This window comes from Bison bison, unplaced genomic scaffold (genome assembly GCF_000754665.1).
Source record: "Bison bison bison isolate TAMUID 2011002044 unplaced genomic scaffold, Bison_UMD1.0 scf7180017864262, whole genome shotgun sequence".
NCBI lineage: Eukaryota > Metazoa > Chordata > Mammalia > Artiodactyla > Bovidae > Bison > Bison bison.
In genome coordinates this window covers 1897044-1916958 of record NW_011494834.1, presented here as the reverse complement: position 1 = coordinate 1916958, position 19915 = coordinate 1897044, and the positions used below count along the sequence as shown (strand labels likewise).

At 38.3% G+C, this 19915-nt stretch overlaps 1 protein-coding gene across 1 annotated transcript in view; it reads left to right on the top strand.

Moving 5' to 3' along the window:
• The window catches only part of CNTN5 (contactin 5), a 671487-nt gene that overhangs the window by 628379 nt on the left and 23193 nt on the right, over positions 1 to 19915 (top strand). Inside the window, exons 19-21 of the mRNA XM_010848232.1 lie at positions 8730 to 8916; positions 9360 to 9472; positions 9612 to 9687. Coding sequence (XP_010846534.1) covers positions 8730 to 8916; positions 9360 to 9472; positions 9612 to 9687 — 376 coding nt within the window. The remainder of the gene's footprint in view (positions 1 to 8729; positions 8917 to 9359; positions 9473 to 9611; positions 9688 to 19915) is intronic.

Genomic DNA, 19915 nt, shown 5'->3' with positions numbered 1-19915 from the left:
TCCAGGCAAGAATACTGGAGTGGCTTGCCATTTCTTCTTCCAGGGGATCTTCCCGACCCAGGAATTGAACTGTGGTCTTCTACATTGCAGGCAGATTCTTTACCAACTGTGCTATCAGGGAATTTCTGAAACTCAATAGAAATACATGGCTGAACTTAGGTGTTACGTAAGAGGAACATAAAAGGAACTTAAGCATTATTTGGGAAAATAGTATAGTGTTTAAAGTGTATCTGAAGGTGAAGAATCAGTAGAGAAAGCAGGGTAGTAATGAAGTGTCTGCCTTCTAACTGTCAGTTTAGTCACAATTTTTGAATTTAGGAATGGCTGTGAATTGAATGGAAACACGTAAAATCACCTTTTCTTAATCTCCCTTAAAGTAACCATGAAACCATGAGAAAAGAGAGAGCCTTCTTTGCAATCATAATGAGGAGTATGAAACAAGAATTTTAGTAGGATTTTCTAAGGTTTTCTTTCCTTTCATCTTCGTGCAATGACCCATCTTCAAAATTCCATTTTCTAGATTCAAGCAAGCAACAAAATAGCCTCTGGCCTCCTTCTCCTTTATCTTTTTCTTCAATGAAAAAACTGTAGTCATGAACATGAAGCTTTGTCTCTCATCTCAAGCTTCTGAAAATTCTTTTGTGTTGTGTGGAGAATATGAGCGGAGGCTTGTACTAGCACAAAGTTTGGCCTCTATCTCACAGCATCAGCCACTGGGCTTGGATACACAGTCTAGAGATGGATATATCCCCATGCAAATGTAGAACACCATTAAAAACAGTTTAAATCCTAGAATGATTAAACAAAAGAAACACTTTTCAAAAAGGAAGGAAATGATAGGAGAAAAATCTTTGGAATAAGAAAACAAATGATAAGGCTCAGTATTAATTCCTTTCCCATAAGAGATTTTCTTATAAATAAGAAGATAACTTTTAAACATAGTTTCTAGATATCAATGAGAGAAAATAAAATATTTCTTCTATCAATATGTTAAAAGAACAATGCTGGTTATTAAAGAGAATTCAATAAAATCAAAGTAATTAAAATAAAATATTCATTAGGAACAATCAAGCAAATTTGATATCACTAATTATTTAGACCAATGCTTTGGAGTACAAGCTTGAGAAGTAAACCCAGAATGCAAAGTACATGAATAAGGAAATTTTACTATAAGGTAAGAGAGAAGAAGGCAGATGTAAAGAACAAAAGAAGTTTGGTCTATGAACCAAATAGATATCTGCCAAGAAGATAGAATAGATGGAGCAAAATCAGTGACAATAGTAACAATAAAAATCCAAAGTAAACAGCAATCCAAAAACAAAGTAACTGAAAAAATATCCCTACCTTAAAGTAGAGAATGCCCACAGAGTTTCTTGTCACACCTATAACTAGCCTGTCACCAAAGTCTGCTGGCTTTATCTTCTAAAGATCTCTCTACTGCATATCCGTCCCCATGTCCATAGCTATCATGCTAATCCAGGCCATCCTCATTTCTTACCAGACTCAAGCATCACCTCCTAACTGCTCTCCTGTTTCTACTTCAGCCCCTTTCTAAACTGTCTTCATATTACAATCATTTATTCACCAAGATAAATCATACAGTGCTCCTCAATGCCAATGTGAAGCAAGCAATTAAACAGATAAATAATAGTTTCATATAGTGATTCATATAGGCATCCCTGGTGGCTCAAATGATAAAGCATCTGCCTACAATGCAGGAGACCTGGGTTCAATCCCTGGGTTGGGAAGATCTCCTGGAGAAAGGAAAGGCCACCCACTCCAGTAGTCTTGCCTGGAAAATCCCATGGATGGAGGAATCTGGTAGGCTATGGTCCATGGGTCACAAAGAGTCAGACATGACTGAGCGACTTCACTTTCCTTTTCCTTTCATTTAGTGATAATTATAAGTGATAATAATAATCATAATAAAACTCAGAGTAATATCAAATAAAGTGACTAAGGGAGGGAAAGTTTCTTTAAGGAAGTGACAAAGGGAAGCTTTGCAGTTTAGCTAAAACTTGGATGAAAAGGAGATGGCCATTTGGAGAAAGAAATGTAAAAAGAGCTTCTGGGTAAAAGACACTAGAAGTTCAAAGGCTATAAATCAAGAATGTGACTCAATGTTTGAGGCTGTTTTGCTGGAAGGTGGTGAACACAGTGATGTGAGATATAAGATGAAGTTGGAGAAGTACACAGCGATCTTGTTGGGTAAGCTGTGGTGAGCAGTCTGCAAGTTACTCTAAGTGCAATATGGAGAGTTTTGGACAAACGAGTGACCTAATTTATATGCTGAAAAAAACAAAGCAAAAAATGTTTGACTGCTGCATGTATCTTTTCAAAACAAAAATTCGATACATGTACATGTCACTCTCACCCCTGCTTAAGATCCTTCAATGTGTTGGCATTGCTCCAAACTGTTTAATCCAGCCAGTGCTAAGATTAGGCTCCGTCCTTTGCCTCTAGGATCAAATGGAGCCACATGCACCCTCAGACTTCACGTTGGCCTAAGTGGAGTTTTTTTCAGGTTCACACGTTCTCCACTCACCTCTCCACATTTGCACGTACCAGTCCTCTGCCTTCCTTACTGACGCTTTCTCTGACCAGCCTCCCTCCACTGAGTCCTAGCCCACACTGTAGAACTCTAGCAATATGCAGCTTGACTGAACCACAATTGTACATTTGTGTGGTTTTTCATTCAATAACTTTGTTGGCTACTATTTTTTTCCAATTAAGAAACTTTTTGAATCCACAGAAAAATTAAGCAGAAAAAAGGGTTCTCATGTACCCACTGTCTTCACACACTGAACCTTAACTCCTCCATGATCAACATCCCCCTCAGAGAACGACATTTGCTCCAGTCGATGAGCCTACAGTGACACATCATTACCAGTCAAAATCCAGTGTTTAAATTAGCATTCACTCTTTGCAGCAACATGGAGGACCTGGAGATTATCATACTAAGTGAAGTAAGGCAGAAAGAGGACAAATACCATATGATATAACTTATATATGTAATCTAAAATATGACACAAATTAACCTATTTACAAAACAAAATCAGAATCAAAAACAGAGATCAGATTGGTGGTTGCCAAAGGGAAGGGGGTTGGGGAATGAATACAGTGGGAGGTAGGGTTAGAAAATATAAGCTTTTAAACATAGAATGGATAAATAAGAATGTCTTACTGTATAGCACAGTGAACCATAGTCAATATCCTATGATAAACCATAAGGGAAAAGAACATAAAAAAGAATGTATATAACTGAATCACTTTGCTGTACAGTAGTAATTAACACAACATTATAAGTCAACTATACTTCAATAAAAATAAAACAAATGAGGAGTCACTGTTGATGTCTACATTCTAAGTCTTCTGACAAAATGTATCTACCATTGTAAATTGTACATAATAGTTTCACAGTCCTAAAATTCCTCTGTGTTCTGCCTATGTCTTTTTGGACTCACCATTAATCCCCAGTTGCCTGCAGGCACAGTGCTTGGTAAATAATGCATATTCAAAAAAACTTTTGAATGAATAATTTAATAGTTTTGAAAAACTCAAAGTATGGTAAAATATTTACATTTCACTATGTATTTTGATTATTTAAAAAAAAAAATCTAACCTTACTAGAGAATAAATAACTTGCAGTGGTGCAAAAATTTTTGCAATTTAAATAACATCAGATAATAGAGCTGTTTATTAAATTCAGGAAATACACTATTGAATGAGCAGTGACCACTGAGTGCAATTTAAGTTATAAAACAAGGGAATACAGCAGGTAAGAATTATGCTTTTAAAAACTAACAGGTAACAAAAATCAGATAGGAAGAATCCTTCAATGATTGTAAATGTGACTAAATAAAAACTGGGAAATAGGGGGAAGTCTGTGGCTCATCCAGTAATCTTTGACTACATACAGCAGCAGTGGTAGATTTAAATCCTATAACTTCATGTAAGGAAACTAGATTGTGTATGACATGAATATTTTAGAATCATCATATCAGATAACTGAGTATGTTATCTGCATAGTTAAAATTATCATTATCCTACTACTACTACTACTAAGTCGCTGGAGAATCAATTTTGGAAAAAATGGGTTATCTACTAAGAAAAGCATCCTGCAGATTTAAGTTCAAATCTACACTCTTAAAGCTATTGGCTGACTCAGAATTCATGCTTCCTGCCTGCCACTATTTATATTACACATAAGTAAACATAATTTTGAGGAATGAAGTCAGAAAATAAAACAATGTGAAGGATAGCAAGAAAAAAGAAAACAGACTTACAAGTTACAAAAATCAGAAATATTAAACCACCAAGAAACAAAATAGTTTAAGTAGTTGGATGACAATAGGGGAGCTGTCTGAAAACAATTCATAAAACTGAAGTAAGTAGTATTTTAGCTGCTTTATAAATAAGGATATAGAGATTCCGTGGTTAAGTAACTTGTCCCATTATATGAAACTTATAGATTTCAAAAATATGATTAAAATGTAGGCCTCTGAATCCACAACCATGATATACGTAGAGCTGGCAACAGTACAGTGTATCTCTCAGATTTATACACTGTTGTTGGAAATGAAAATTAGTACAAACTATTTGAAAATCAAGTGTAGCACTTTTGTTTCAGAAGTATAAAAATTTCAATAATTTTGGATCCTATAATCTCCTGTCTAGGATTCTGTTCTGGGGAATTACTCCAATATGTTGGAAACAATATACATGAACAGTGAACATACTCATGTCAGCATTTTAAGTAAGAGAACAAATTTGGAAGCTACCCAAATGTTCCACAAAAGAACAATGGTTAAATGGTATTTGGTACACAAGGGATATGATAAATTATTACTATAAAAATGGGAAAATATTCATATGTGACTATAAGTACATGATTTATTAGCTATATGTAATAAAAATACTAGAAGGGTATAATAATGTAATATAATAAAAACACACCCATGAAAACCCCAATTGTGTGAAAGTGATAAAATAGCAGGTTATCTATGCTTCTAGTTTCAGATATTTGTGTCTTTTAAAATGTTTTAAACTTCATTTCAAGTGATCTCATAGAGAGTTCAAAATTTATATGTTGATGAAATTTATCATCATGATAGAATTGAATCATGGAGAAATAAATTGAATAAAGAGGAAGTTTCAACTTTAAAAGGTATAGTGTGACTTATGAATACTATATTACCTCAATTCCAAGTTAAGAATCGCTAGATAAGCATGATATTAAATTCCATATGTTTTTCTGCTTTTCTGATTTATCCTCTCCTCCATCAAAAACGTAGGAAATAAAATTATTATTTCTCTGTAAAGGTAATAACTCTTCCAGCTCTTTTTTCTTTTTCAAAATTCCAGAAAGAGAAATAATGCCTTTTTTAAAAAATTTTAGATTTATGACAGGTTTTATCTGGTACAGCTAGAATTTATATTTTTTCAAAATCTGTCACTTAAGAACATAATATCTTTTATTTAGGATGTTTAATTTCATGGTGATTCATCAGCAAATTAAACATTCAATATTTAGAAGTCCAGACTTTGTATTGGAATCTGTGTTTGTATCGAAATCTGTAATCTGTTGAATTTAATCACACTAAACTCTCTCAAATATATATATTTAACTAACTTAAAATAATCCAGCCAATTAAAGAAAGTTGAAACAGAGATCTGAAAATCAGATATATCATTGGGAAGGAGAAAGATACACATTTGTTCATCCAACAACATGTCATTCAATTTTGTAGTCTGAAAATAGCTTAGATTTCTTCAGTTAAAAGTATGCTGAAAATCAAACAAGATAAGTTAGCTCTTGGAATTAGGAATAATGGGGCAAACATAATACAGAAGTCAGGGTTAGAGCATTTCAGCTTAATCAAACAAATTTCTGAAGTTCATTCATTCAGCTGTATGCCAGTTCAAATCTGTGAAGAGACAAGGATGACAAACAGGAATTTGATTATGATTATCTTACTATGTGAGTACGTGGTTAGTTGCTTTAGTCGTGTCTGACTCTTTGCGACCCTGTGGACTGTAGCCTGCAATGCTTCTCAGTCCATGGGATTCTTCAGGTAAGAGTACTGGAGTATGTTGCCAAGCCATCCTCCAGGGGATCTTTCCAACCTAAGGCTTGAAACTGTGTCTCCTGCATTACAGGTGGATTGCTTACCACTGAGCCACTGGGGAAGTCCCTTATTAACTATATACACTTTTTTCCCCAAGAGCTGTGTAGGTGTGTCAGACAGTGTTTAATTGCAAAGAATTAAACTACTCTAGCTTAAATAGGAAGTGTTTTATTATAAGTATTAAACTGTTTACAAAATTATTGAATTAAATTAACAGACTCCATGATCTTTGAAAAATGACTGTTAAAGCTAATCAATGGACCAAGACACAGAGGAAGACACTGATGTCTACTAAAACCAGTAAATCTCCAGCCCTAGTCCCACACTCCACTGCCCTGGTTTGTTTGGAAGTCATCACAAACAGGACAGCTCCACATTCAAGAAGACTTTGTGATCTGGAAGCCTCTGATGTTACTGCCAGTTCCAGAATTCCACCATGTTACTATAATTTGCACCAACAAAATGGTTTTCTTGTGTGTGGCTTCTTAACTCCCATAAAGCTAATGCTTGGACAATGAGCCATTCAGTTTTGCTGCCACAGTCAGAGGGTGAAGGGGAAAGGAAAAATAATGTCTCTGTTACTATACTTGTAGGCAAAAAACAAATCAAAAGGAAAAAAAAAAAAAAACCACCAGAATTGGTGGAAGTTCAATCTATATCTCCCCAATCTATATCTCACTTTTACTTTCAAATACCAGGCATATGCATCTGACTGGCTATACCTAAAATATATTCAGAGCCCTAACTGCAAGGGAGCCTTGGAAATATGGTGTTTATTTTTTCATCTCTTCAGTCCAGGAAGACACACTAGAATGAGGGTGAAATGGATGTTGAAAACTAAAGTACTAGATCCTTTTCATTACTCAACATCCATACACATTCTTCTCCCCATTCAACAGTTCCCTGAAAGTAACAATTGGCAGTGGAAATGTTCCATACTGACATTGTGCAAATATCTCTTAAGCAAATGAAGATGTACTCACCATCTCCTTAAGATGGAAAGCCAAGAAACTTCCTTTAGTCAACCTGTCTGTCTCCTCTAACAGGCTACAATAGAAAGTTACCTATGCACAACACTCTTTCACAAGAAAGGAAGGGACCCAGGCTATTTAATTTTTAGATATGAAACAATATAAAGAAGAAAATATGGCTGTTACAGTCTTCATGTCATAAGGCTGCAGTTATAATTTCTAACTTTCCTCCTCTTCTGGACATTTTTTACTCCCTCTGCATTCAGCCAGCATCTAGGCTGGAAGAGGGTTGGGAAAGGGATTCCAGTCCTTTTTTTTCCTGGAAGAGAGCAGCCTCTGGTACCTCCCAATGGACTCAAGGAATTGGGTGTCCAAGGTATAACCCAGAATATATCAAGTTTCAAACAAATTCCTCACTGCCCAAATTTTGTACCAGAATCTGGAACTGTGATGTTTGACTTCCTAGCCTATAGACAAAGCACTTGAAGGAGGTGCAATGGTTGCAGAAATACACTTCTTTCACCACAGTAATTAACTGGAAAAAGAACTATTACTCTTCCTTTATTTTTACCAAGATAAAGAAGTAGGGGCGGGGGGAGGGAAACTACTCTGTTATGCCTTCATGTATAATTAAGTTCTAATGTACAAACAGGGTTAAGCATTAGATATACACAGATGATTGTTGAATCTCTTAAAGTGATCAAGTTTGGTATGCGACCAGCCACCAAGAGTGTATAACCAGGAAAGATCATCTCAATGCACAAAGTGCTCTTTGACAAAGAGCTATTCCCTTCTGCCACCCTCCCAAATCCTAGTAATGTTATTTTTATGTATTTCAGTTCAGTTCAGTTCAGTTCAGTCGCTCAGTCATGTCCGACTCTTTGCGACCTCATGAATCGCAGCACACCAGGCCTCCCTGTCCATCACCAACTCCCGAAGTTCACCCAAATTCATGTGCATCGAGTCAGTGATGCCAACCAACCATCTCATCCTCTGTCATCCCCTTCTCCTCCTGCCCCCAATCCCTCCCAGCATCAGAGTCTTTTCCAATGAGTCAGCTCTTCACATGAAGTGGCCACAGTATTGAAGTTTCAGCTTCAGCATCAGTCCTTCCAATGAACACCCAGGACTGATCTCCTTTAGGATGGACTGATTGGATCTCCTTGCAGTCCAAGATACTGTTCCCAATTATCATGAGTGTTCTCTCACCTCTTCTCTTTTAAACTTATCCAGCTGTGTGATTCACCTCTGTGTGCGGCCGAGGAGGAAATATTCCTCATGTCTCTTTCTTAAATAATTAACTAAAAGCTGGATGGCTTTGAATGGGAAATGGTCCCAATGACGTATGAGAAAGGAACTTCTTCAACTTCATGAATGACTTTTCATGCTACCAGGCTACAAGGTAGCACCTTTCACTGCTTTGCTGAGTACTGTTAAGGTGCTATGGTTTACACAGATGCAAATCAGGCAGCAGTTAAGACTGAGTTTGGCCTCATTAGTAGAACCTATTCGTTGGGTGATACAGGAATGATTTCCCAGAGGTGGGTTTGAGAAACATCCAAGGGGTAAAAAAAAAAGTTCAATGGGGTAAACTTTAAAATTAATCCGTCATGTGATAATTTGTTGACAGATTGGTTATCGGAAAGACATGGAACAAGAAGATGCAGCAGAAACCGTCAAAACGAGGGGGAACGAGTCATCCATCATCCTGACAGGGTTAGAAGGAAATACGTTATATCACTTCACAGTGAGGGCTTATAATGGAGCCGGATATGGGCCACCCAGCAGTGAAGTGAGTGCAGCCACCAAGAAATCCCGTAAGTGACCTGGGCTTTGTGTTTGTCTCAGACAAAAGAGAAACATCTTTTAACATTTCTGAAAGCCACATGAGGTACATAATAAAATGAGTTGAAGAGGAGTTTTGATTCCTAGTCTCGCTTCAATGCTTAGATCTGAATTCTAAAACTAGCTCAGAAAATTTTGCATTCACAGTAGATAAAGGTTATCTTCCTGTGCAACAAGGCTAAGCGATTTTTGACACAGAAGGGAGATAAAAGGATTTGGGTTCAAAAGCTCAGCAGAGTAGCTATTAAAATGATACTCCTGGAGCAAAACCCTCCTTATCTGATTCTCACTGGAAGGAAGCCTATGGTGCCAGCTAACTACTGAACACAAAAAAAGATTGAAATACTCACAAGAATTTAAGTGAATAAAGGTATTTAAGATATCTCTTGCACTCACTTTTCTTTTCATTTTGCAGCCCCCAGTCAAGCACCTAACAACCTCAGGTGGGAGCAACAGGGCTCTCAGCTTTCTCTGGGCTGGGACCCCGTCAGACCATTAGCCAACGAGTCTGAAGTCATGGGCTACAAGGTCAGTGTGTGTTCACTCTGTTGGATAGACATGCATCTCAAAAATTGCTATTGTGAGGATGTGCAATTAAAAAGGCATGAAAAGATCTATTAACATAGCTGTTTTTTTCCCCTCAAACATTGTTCTACCTTTATTCTAGAAACTGCCTTCATACGCTGGGGAAGTCAAGGCAATCAAAATCAGTTTCAGCTACACAAGGCATAGGAAGCGAATGGGTAGAAAAGACAACAATTTGAACACAGGGTGAAGATGGTTCCATGATGCACTGTCAGGACAAGCATAACTTTGACAGAGAGTCTTGGCATTCTCTCCCCAAAGACAAACAAAGACTGGACCACTTAGTTTGAGTAGAAAGACTTTCCATTAGCAAAGAAACACAAAAAGAAAAAAATGCTAGGGTCACCACAGGGGATATGAGAGAGACCATGGAGAGAGACAGCTGGCTCCAAAATAGATGCAACATTTCACATAAGTCATCCTGCTATGTGCCAGCAAGAGATCTGAAAATATAAAAATGTTTAGAACAACTTTGTCTCTGATTTTAAGTAATATGTGATCTAGGTATTGAATTAGCTGAACTTCAAATTCTCCTTCCATAATATTGGATTCTATTTCTTAAACTCATACAGAATCATTAATGATTATTATTTATAACAGAATTTTTAAATATTTCAATGATTATCTTTAGACTGAAAAGCATTATTTAGGTGGCTGTTCAATTATCTGAGATGGTAACACAGTATTTGATGCACAAAGGGCTAAATTCTGAAGCTAAAATCTGGAATAGTTATAAATGAAATACATTTTTAAGTTAAATAATTCCCAAGAAGAATATATTCAGGTACAAAGTATAGTACTTCTTACAGACTAGAATTATTATGGATCATAAACACCCTCACACTAAACACTCTCTCAAATCTGTCCTAATCTTCAGGGACATTGAATTTGATCTTTGGGGGAGAACAGGTGAGCCATTTTCTCTGTATCCTTCCCTAGTCCTCTTCTTTCCACACTCTTCCCCTCGTCTTCACACCTTGTAGTCTAAGGCAAGTAGATCCTCCAATGATTAAGGGTAACAATATGGTCAGAAATGGCGATGGATCACCAAGAAACAACCTGATCTCATTAAAAGTGTGGCAAGCAGTCTCTCAAACTGGAGAGGAAAATAGATGGTAGATGAAAGCATATGACTGCCTGGAAGAGCCATTTGGCTTTGGGCAACTCTCAGGGAAGAAAAGAAGCACCACACAACCTGGAGAAAACATGAAGTTGGGCATAGGGCTCCCGGTGAGATGACCCTCATCCTTGCCTACATTTGTCCCTTCTATCACACAACTGCTTACCCTCCTTACATGTCGCTATCTCCCTGCCCAGACTATACATGATTGAAGGCAAAGCCTCTGTCTTACTCATCTCTTTATGCTCAGTGCTTCTAAGAAGGATGAAAACATTAATTTTGACCCAACTAGAGGTATTTTATGCAGTTAGTCACAAGTGTATATTATCAGGTGTGTGTTTTCCTAGCATGGCCTTTCCATTTGTTATGTGGAGTGGGGAAAGAGAACCTACCCTTAAGTAAGACAGACACCAGTTCAAATCCCAATTCTATAACTTTGAACTAGTTGCTTAAACTGAGTTTCATTTTAACTTTAAAAAAAAAGCAAATATAGGGGATTTCCTTGGTGATCCAGTGGTTAAGAATCACCTTGCAATGAAGGGGTGGTGGGTGTAATCCCAAGTCATAAAACTAAGATCCCACCCACCATGGAACAACAAAGCCTGTGTGATGCAGCAACTACTGAGCCCAAGAGCAACAAATGGAGTCCGTCTGCTGCAATGAGAAGATCCCACAGGAAGATTCTGTGTACTGCAGCTAAGATCTGACATAGCCAAATAAAAAATAAAGAGATCAATATTTTTAAATGCAAAAATAGTATCATAGATGATTTATTAAGGATTAAATAAGACAATTTGTGTAAAATGTTTAGTATATAGAAAGTGCTCACTAAAAAAATTAGCTACTATTTTTCTTATTGGAGGAATTTTACCCAGTAGGTAGAACTTTTTAATATTTTAGCAGAAGAATTTGATCTTTAAAAGTTGCCTGCCAGTTCTATCTCAATGAAAACAGTGCAAAACCCCTTGGAATACTTTGTTGTGGGGAGAAGAATCTCTAATGTTGTCCATCTTAGTTGTGGAAATAGTGCCAAGTAGGCACACATTGACAGAGCTTTTTTTTTTTTTCTTTTATTCCTTGAAATGGTCTCACCTCTTTATGTCCCTTAGAGGGAAAATCTAGTTTCTAAGAAAGGAGCCTGATGGTAACAAATAGAGTCTACCTTATTAGATCTTCTGATAGATGGGCTAATTCCCAATGAGAGACCTACTGGCAGGAATGATGCAAAGGGCCCCTTGAGGGAAGGGGACTTCATACTGATGACTGAGGTAGAGCCTGGGTTCCCCTACAAAGGTCTGGTTTTCACAGGGCAAGTGACTAGGCATGAAAGCTCCTATTGACATAGGCACAATGGAACAGGAATGTGAATATAAGCTAAATGCAACAGTAGCCATGAATGTAAACTAATGAGATGGAACCTAGGGAACACAAGATTGAATCTTCCTTTTCAGAGCATGACTTGGAAAAGAACTACACAAGAGCTGCCTAGGCAAGGATCTACATGCAGCTAAAACACCCATACTGTCTGGAGGGAGGTTCACACAAATATGGAGTGGACAGTATGATACTCAGAGGGAGAATATTTGATTCCTGCTGAAGTGAAGTGTTAGTTGGTCAGTCCTGTCTGACACTTTACAAACCCATGGATTGCAGCCCACCAGGAATGGAATTCTCCAGGCAAGAATACTGGAGTGGGTTGTCATTCTCTTCTCCAGGGGACCTTCCCAACCCAGGGGTCAAATCTGGGTCTCCCACATTACAGGCAGACTCTTTACCATATCTGAGCCACCAGAAAAGAAGCCAAAATATGGAATCCCTATATTGTACATCTAAAACTGATATAGTATTGAAAATCAACTGTTATCTGTTGTCAGTCACATCTGACTCTTTGCAACTCCCTGGACTATAGCCCACCAGGCACCTCTGTCAATGGAATTTCAGAGGCAAGAATCCTGGAGTGGGTTGCCATTTGATTCCTACTACATCCCCAGAAAACTACCACCAGACCAAAAATGGCACCAATGTAATAGTGAGCCCTCTTCTTAAACATAGTGTGTAGCAGTTGCTACACAAAACAGGTTAACAAAACTAGGGACATGTCAACACACTAATCATTTCCCTTCCCATGAGTTAATTTGAAGTAGTGAAGTCACTCAGTCGTGTCCGACTCTTTGTGACCCATGGACTGTAGCCTACCAGGCTCCTCCATCCATGGGGTTTTCCAGGCAAGAATACTGGAGTGGGTTGCCATTTCCTTCTCCAGGAGATCTTCCCAACCCAGGGGTTGAACCAGGTCTCCCGCATTGTAGGCAGACGCTTTACCGTCTGAGCCACCAGGGAAATGACCCAATAAGAGGCTTCCCTGGTGGCTCAGACAATAAGGAGTCTGCCTGCAATGCAGGAGACCTTGGTTCATTGCCTAAGTTGGGAAGATCCTCTGAAGGAGGGAACGGCTACCCACCCCAGGATTCTTGCCTGGGAAACTCCACGGACAAAGGAGTCTAGCAGGCTACAGTCCATGGGGCTGTAAAGATTCAGACCTATTAAGACTGAGTTCGCCTCTTAGAATTCTTGGAAAATTTGTGGTAGAGGACTTCCTGTTAACCAAAGAGAGAACTTCCACAATTAATCACAATATCAAAAGGAAGGCAAATTTATTTTCGCTTTTTATCTTGACCAATTACTTTGCTTTTACAAGCAAAAGAGATCACTAGAGATACATGGTATGCAAATTTGAGCCTGGAAACTAGAAGTAGGGGTCAGTGCCTGAAGTTTAAAGTGCAGAGATGGTGTATTTTATCTTTTGCATCAAGTCTAGCTTAAGGTGGATGAATTAAGGGGAAATCCTCATCTAGAAATTTCAAGATTTTGAAAATGATTGATAAGTGATAAATATGAGGGAAAATGGACTTGTTCCATAGACTTGATCCATAAGTGATCCACTGAACTCTGCTTTTTCATAGTTAAGGTAGTATATACTAGGTGCAATTTATTCTCAACGATTTAGATCATGGACTTCCCTGGTGAGTCCAGTGGTTGGGAGGGGACACCGGTTCAATCCTTGGTCTGGAAGGATTCTACATGCCGTTGCACAGCTAAGCCCATGCTCCACAACTACTCAAGCCTATATGATCTACAGCCCATGCTCAGCAGCTAGAGAGTAGCCCCTGCTCACCACAACCAGAGAGAGCCTGTAGGCAGCAACAAAGACCCAGTGCAGCCAAAAAAAAAAAATAAATAAATAACAAAAATAACATAAAATAGTAAGATAAAACAGCAAGAGTTTGGGGTTAGATCAGTCCATTTTCTAAGAAAACATGGATCTTACTTCCCTATTTGATTCCAGAGATCGAGGTGTCAGCAACATACATAAGGACAAGATATTACCAGAGAAATACACAATGATACAGAAAATATCACTCAAATGTGTTAAGAGAAAGAAAAAAAATCAGTCTCCCCATCACAAAACTTGTCAGGGACCTCAAAGTGAGCAAGAATATAGTGAAAGAAGGATAGAATTGAACTATTTATAATTGTGTCATAGGCAACACATTAACATTGAATCTATTCAAATAAACGTTAAGCATTACCTATTTAGTGAAATTTCTCACTGTTCTTTGAGATTGTCCAAGAGAACGTGGACTTCTTGGGATTTTGTTTAAGAAGTCTAGATTTAATAGTAATACTTTCAAAACATCACAGCTTCTATTAATAAGTAAGAGTAATAGAAGCATGAAAAACCAGAAAAATGCTGAAAAATAATTGTCTTTTGTAGACATGGCTACAAGTTATTTACCCTCAAACAAGATAGCTTTCCATATAAAAAGCTGAGTCAAATGTGGGAGCTTATTTAGCATATTCATCACTTCTTCAGGTCAATTAATATGTGATTCATTTTACAGTTCCCAATTCAGAATTAAATCCATGTTTCCTTAATATATTACATATCAGTTGTCAGAAAATGGGAAAAAAATTCAAAGAAATTTCTTAATGTAACTTACTTTTCCCAAATAAGTATTTTCAAATGAAAAGAAAAAAAAAAAAAAACTTTGTTTTTATAACTCCACCAGTTTGGGATCTGGATCTGGAATACTTAGTATCTTTAACACATGTTGCATCTGTTACTGGCACTTCCAAAAACGACAACATAACTCTGGACTAAAGTATCAGTTCAGTTCAGTCGCTCAGTCATATCTTTGTGACCCCATGGACTGCAGCACACCAGGCTTCCCTGTCCATCACCAATTCCCGGGGCTTGCTCAAATTCATGCCCATCAAGTCGGTGATGCCATCCAAATATCTTGTGCTCTGTCATCCCCTTCTCCTGCCTTCAATCTTTTCCAGCATCAGGGTCTTTTCCAATGAGTCAGTTCCTCGAATCAGGTGGCCAAAGTATTGGAGCTTCAGCTTCAGCACCAGTCCTTCCAATGAATATTCAGGACTGATCTCCTTTAGGATGGACTGGCTGAATCTCCTTGCAGTCCAAGAGACTCTCAAGAGTCTTCTCCACCACCACAGTTAAAAAGCATCAATTATTCAGTGCACAGCTTTCTTTATAGTCCAACTCTCAAATCCATACATGACTACTGGAAAGACCATAGCTCTGATTAGGGAAATTTTTGTTGGCAAAGTCAAGTCTCTGCTTTCTAATATGCTGCCAGGGTTTGCCTAGCTTTTATTCAAAGGAGCAAGCATCTGTTAATTTCATGGCTGCAGTCTCACTGTTTTCATTGTTTCCCCATCTACTTGTCATGAAGAGGTGGGACCAGATGCCATGATCTTAGCTTTTTGAATGTTGAGTTTTAAACCAGCTCTTTTATACTCCTCTTTCACTTTCATCAAGAGATTCTTTCCTTCCTCTTCACTTTCTGCCATAGGGTGGTGTATCTGCATATCTGAGGTTATTGATATTTCTCCCAGCAAACTTGATTCCAGTTGTGCTTCTTCCAGCCCGGCATTTTGCATGATATACTCTGCATATACGTTAAATAAGCAGGCTGAGAATATACAGCCTTGATATATTCCTTTCCCAATTTGGAACCAGTTCATTATTCCATGTCTGGTTCTAACCGTTGTTTCTTGACCTGCATACATATTTCTCAGGAGGCAGGTAAGGTGTTCTGGTATTCCCATCTCTTGAAGAATTTTCCAAAGTTTGCTGTAATCCACACAGTCAAAGGCTTTGGCAAGTCAACAAAGCAGAAATAGATGTTTTTCTGGAACTCTTGCATTTTCGATGATCCAGCACATGTTGGCAATTTGATCTCTGGTTCCTCTACCTTTTCTAGATCCAGCTTGAACATCTGGAAGTTCATGGTTCCACGTATTGCTGAAGCCTGGCTTGGAGAATTTTGAGCATTACTTTACTAGCATGTGAGATGAGTGCAATTGTGGTAGTTTGAACATTCTTTGGCATTGTCTTTCTCTGGAAGTGGGATGAAAACTGACTTTTTGCAGTCCTGTGGCCACTGCTGAGTTTTCCAAATTTGCTCGCATATTGAGTACAACACTTTCACAGCATCATCTTTTAGGATTTGATATAGCTCAGCTGGAATTCCATCACCTCCACTAGCTTTGTTTGTAGTGATGCTTCCTAAGGCCCACTTGACTTCACATTCTAGGTGAGTGATCACACCATCTTGATTATCTGGGTCATGAAGATCTCTTTTGTATAGTTCTTCTGCTTATTCTTACCATTGCTACTTAATATCTTCTGCTTCTGTTAGGTCCATACCATTTCTGTCCTTTATTGAGCCTATCCTTGCATGAAATGTTCCCTTGGTATCACTAATTTTCTTGAAGAGATCTCTAGTCTCTCCCATTCTATTGCTTTCCTCTATTTATTTGCATTGTTCACTTAGGAAGGCTTTCTTATCTCTCCTTGCTATTCTCTGCATCTCTGCATTCAAATGGGTATATCTTTCCTTTTCTCCATTGCTTTTAGCTTCTCTTCTTTTCTCAAATATTGATATATTCTCTGCTTTTATATTCAGCCATAATTCTCCTTAATGATCTTGGGAGTGGGTTTTTTTTTTTTCTTTATGCTGTGAAAGAAACTTCTCAAATTATCAAGTAGAACAGCCATCTTATACTTACCATATTCTCCTTGTACAGATTTAAACTTAAGTGGAAGAGAAAATAAAGGCTAAATACCCAAGGCCTATGCTTTCCCTAGAGCAAGTATTCCTCTTTCCACAAAGAGAAACTTCTGTCCACTCAGAAAAGACATGTGCTTTCAGGAGAAATTCAGTATAAGGGCTTCAGGCTACATGCCAAGAAAACAAGGGCTCATTTTTCAATCTACACTGGAAGTATCCTTTCCCAATATACAACCCTTTCACCATATAGGGCCTTTCCTGGTGGCTCAGATGGTAAATAATCCACCTGTAATGCAGGAGACCAAGATTCTATCCCCTAGAGAGGAGACTAGCTGGGCTACCCACTCCAGTATTTGCGCCTGGAGAATTCCATGAACAGAGGAGCCTGGTGGGCTACAGTCCATGGGGTTGCAAAAAGTCGGACATGTCTGAACAACTAAAATTTCACCATACATCTTCCCCTTTATCTCTGCTTTCTGCTATTTATAGTTATTATATGATCCATCAATACATAGGAATTTTCATTTGTTTATTCCATTTAGCTACCAGTTAGAGCCTGCCAGACTCCTGAGATATAGGTACACTTGTATTGAAAATACACTCCACAGCCTATAGAATGTGAAGCCCATCCATATATTTCTCCAGTTTTTCAGGGAGCTTAGGGTCTATGGCCATGCTAGTCTCCTTGATTGACTATATCCTGCATGCATGCTAAGTCACTTCAGTTGCATCAGACTCTTTGTTACCTTATGGACTCTAGCCCTCCATGCTCCTCTGTCTGTGGGATTCTCCAGGCAAGAATACTGGAGTGGATTGTCATGCCCTCCTCCAGGAGAGCTTCCTGTATTTTACAGCTGTTCTTTTATCTTATATTCACTCCAAATATGAGATCCAGCCCTTTACTGTGATCCCCACAATTTAAAATGACTCATACATAATAGTTTATACAATCATTTCTATATTTGATTATACTTACATGTTTTTCATCATATTTTAAAAATTAAGACAGAAATGGCTTGTATAGCATGAAGATGTATATATGTATACCATATATATATAACGTGACATATACTGTGTGTGTATATATATATATATATATGCAGCTAAGTCGCTTCAGTTGTGTCTGACTCTGTGTGACCCCATAGATGGCAGCCCACCAGGCTCCTCTATCCATGGGATTCTCCAGGCAAGAACACTGTAGTGGGTTGCCATTTCCTCCTCCAATGCATGAAAGTGAAAAGTCAAAGTGAAGTCGCTCAGTAGTGTCCGATTCTTGGCGACTCCATGGACTGCAGCCTACCAGGCTCCTCCATCCATGGGATTTTCCAGGCAAGAGTACTGGAGTGGGGTGCCATTGCCTTCTCCAGTATATATAACATATGCATATATGGTCATAGCAAACACCCTAGTCATAGCAAACTGATCATAGCAAACACTGTCTTCCAACAACACAAGAGAAGACTCTACAATTTGACATCATTAGATGGCCAACACCGAAATCAGATTGATTATATTCTTTAAAGCTAAAGATGCAGAAGCTCAATAGAGTCAGGAAAAAACAAGACTGGGAGCTGACTGTGGCTCAGATCATGAACCCCTTACTGCTAAATTCAGACTTAAATAGAAGAAAGTGGGGAAAACCACTAGACCATTCAGGTATGACCTAAATTAAATCCCTTATAATTATACAGTAGAAGTGAGAAATAAATTTAAGGGACTAGATCTGATAGACAGAGTGCCTGATGAACTATGGACGGAGGTTTGTGACATTTTACAGGAGACAGGGATCAAGACCATCCTAAAGGAAAAGAAATGCAAAAAAGCAAAATTGTTGTCTGAGGAGGCCTTACAAATAGCTGTGAAAAGAAGAGAAGTGAAAAGCAAAGGAGAAAAGGAAAGATATACCCATTTGAAGGCAGAGTTCCAAAGAATAGGAAGGAGAGATAAGAAAGCCTTCCTCAGAGATCAATGCAACGAAATAGAGGAAAACAATAGAATGGGAAAGACTAGAGATCTCTTAAAGAAAATTAGAAATACCAAGGGAACATTTCATGCAAAGATGGGCACAATAAAGGACAGAAATGGTATGGACCTAACAGAAGCAGAAGACATTAAGAAGAAGTGGGAAGAATACACAGAAGACCTGTAGAAAAAAAAGACCTTCATGACCCAGATAATCACCATGGTATGATCACTCACCTGGAGCCAGACATCTGAAATGTGAAGTCAAGTGGGCCTTAGGAAGCATCACAATGAACAAAGCTAGTGGAGGTGATGGAATTCCAATTCAGCTATTTCAAATCCTAAGAGATGATGCTGTGAAAGTGCTGCACTCAATATGTGAGCAAATTTGGAAAACTAAGCAGTGGCCACAGGACTGCAAAAGGTCAGTTTTCATTCCAATCCCAAAGAAAGGCAATGCCAAAAAATGTTCAAACTACTGTACAATTGCACTCATCTCACATGCTAGCAAAGTAATGCTCAAAATTCTCCAAGCCAGGCTAGGCTTCAGCAATACATGAACCATGAACTTCCAGATGTTCAAGCTGGATATAGAAAAGGCAGAGGAACCAGAGATCAAATTGCCAACATGTGCTGGATCATCAAAAAAGCAAGAGAGTTCCAGAAAAACATCTATTTCTACTTTGTGGACTATGCCAAAGTCTTTGTGTGGATCACAATAAACTGGAAAATTCTGAAAGAAATGGGAATACAAAACCATCTGACCTGTCTCTTGAGAAACCTGTGTACCAGTCAGGAAGCAACAGTAGGAACTGCACACAGAACAACAGATGGTTCCAAATAGGAAAAGGAGTACGGCAAGGCTGTATATTGTCACCCTGCTTTTTTAACTTATATGCAGAGAACATCATGAGAAATGCTGGGCTGGAGGAAGCACAAGCTGGAATCAAGATTGCTGAGAGAAATATCAATAACCTCAGACATGCAGATGACACCACCCTTATGGCAGAAAGTGAAGAGGAACTAAAAAGTCTTTTGATGAAAGTGAAAGAAGAGAGTGAATAAGTTGGCTGAAAGCTCAACATTAAGAAAACTAAGATCATGGAATCTGGTTCCATCATTTCATGGGAAATAGATGGGGAAACAGTGGAAACAGTGTCAGACTTTATTTTGGGGGGGGGGGCCTCCAAAATCACTGCAGATGGT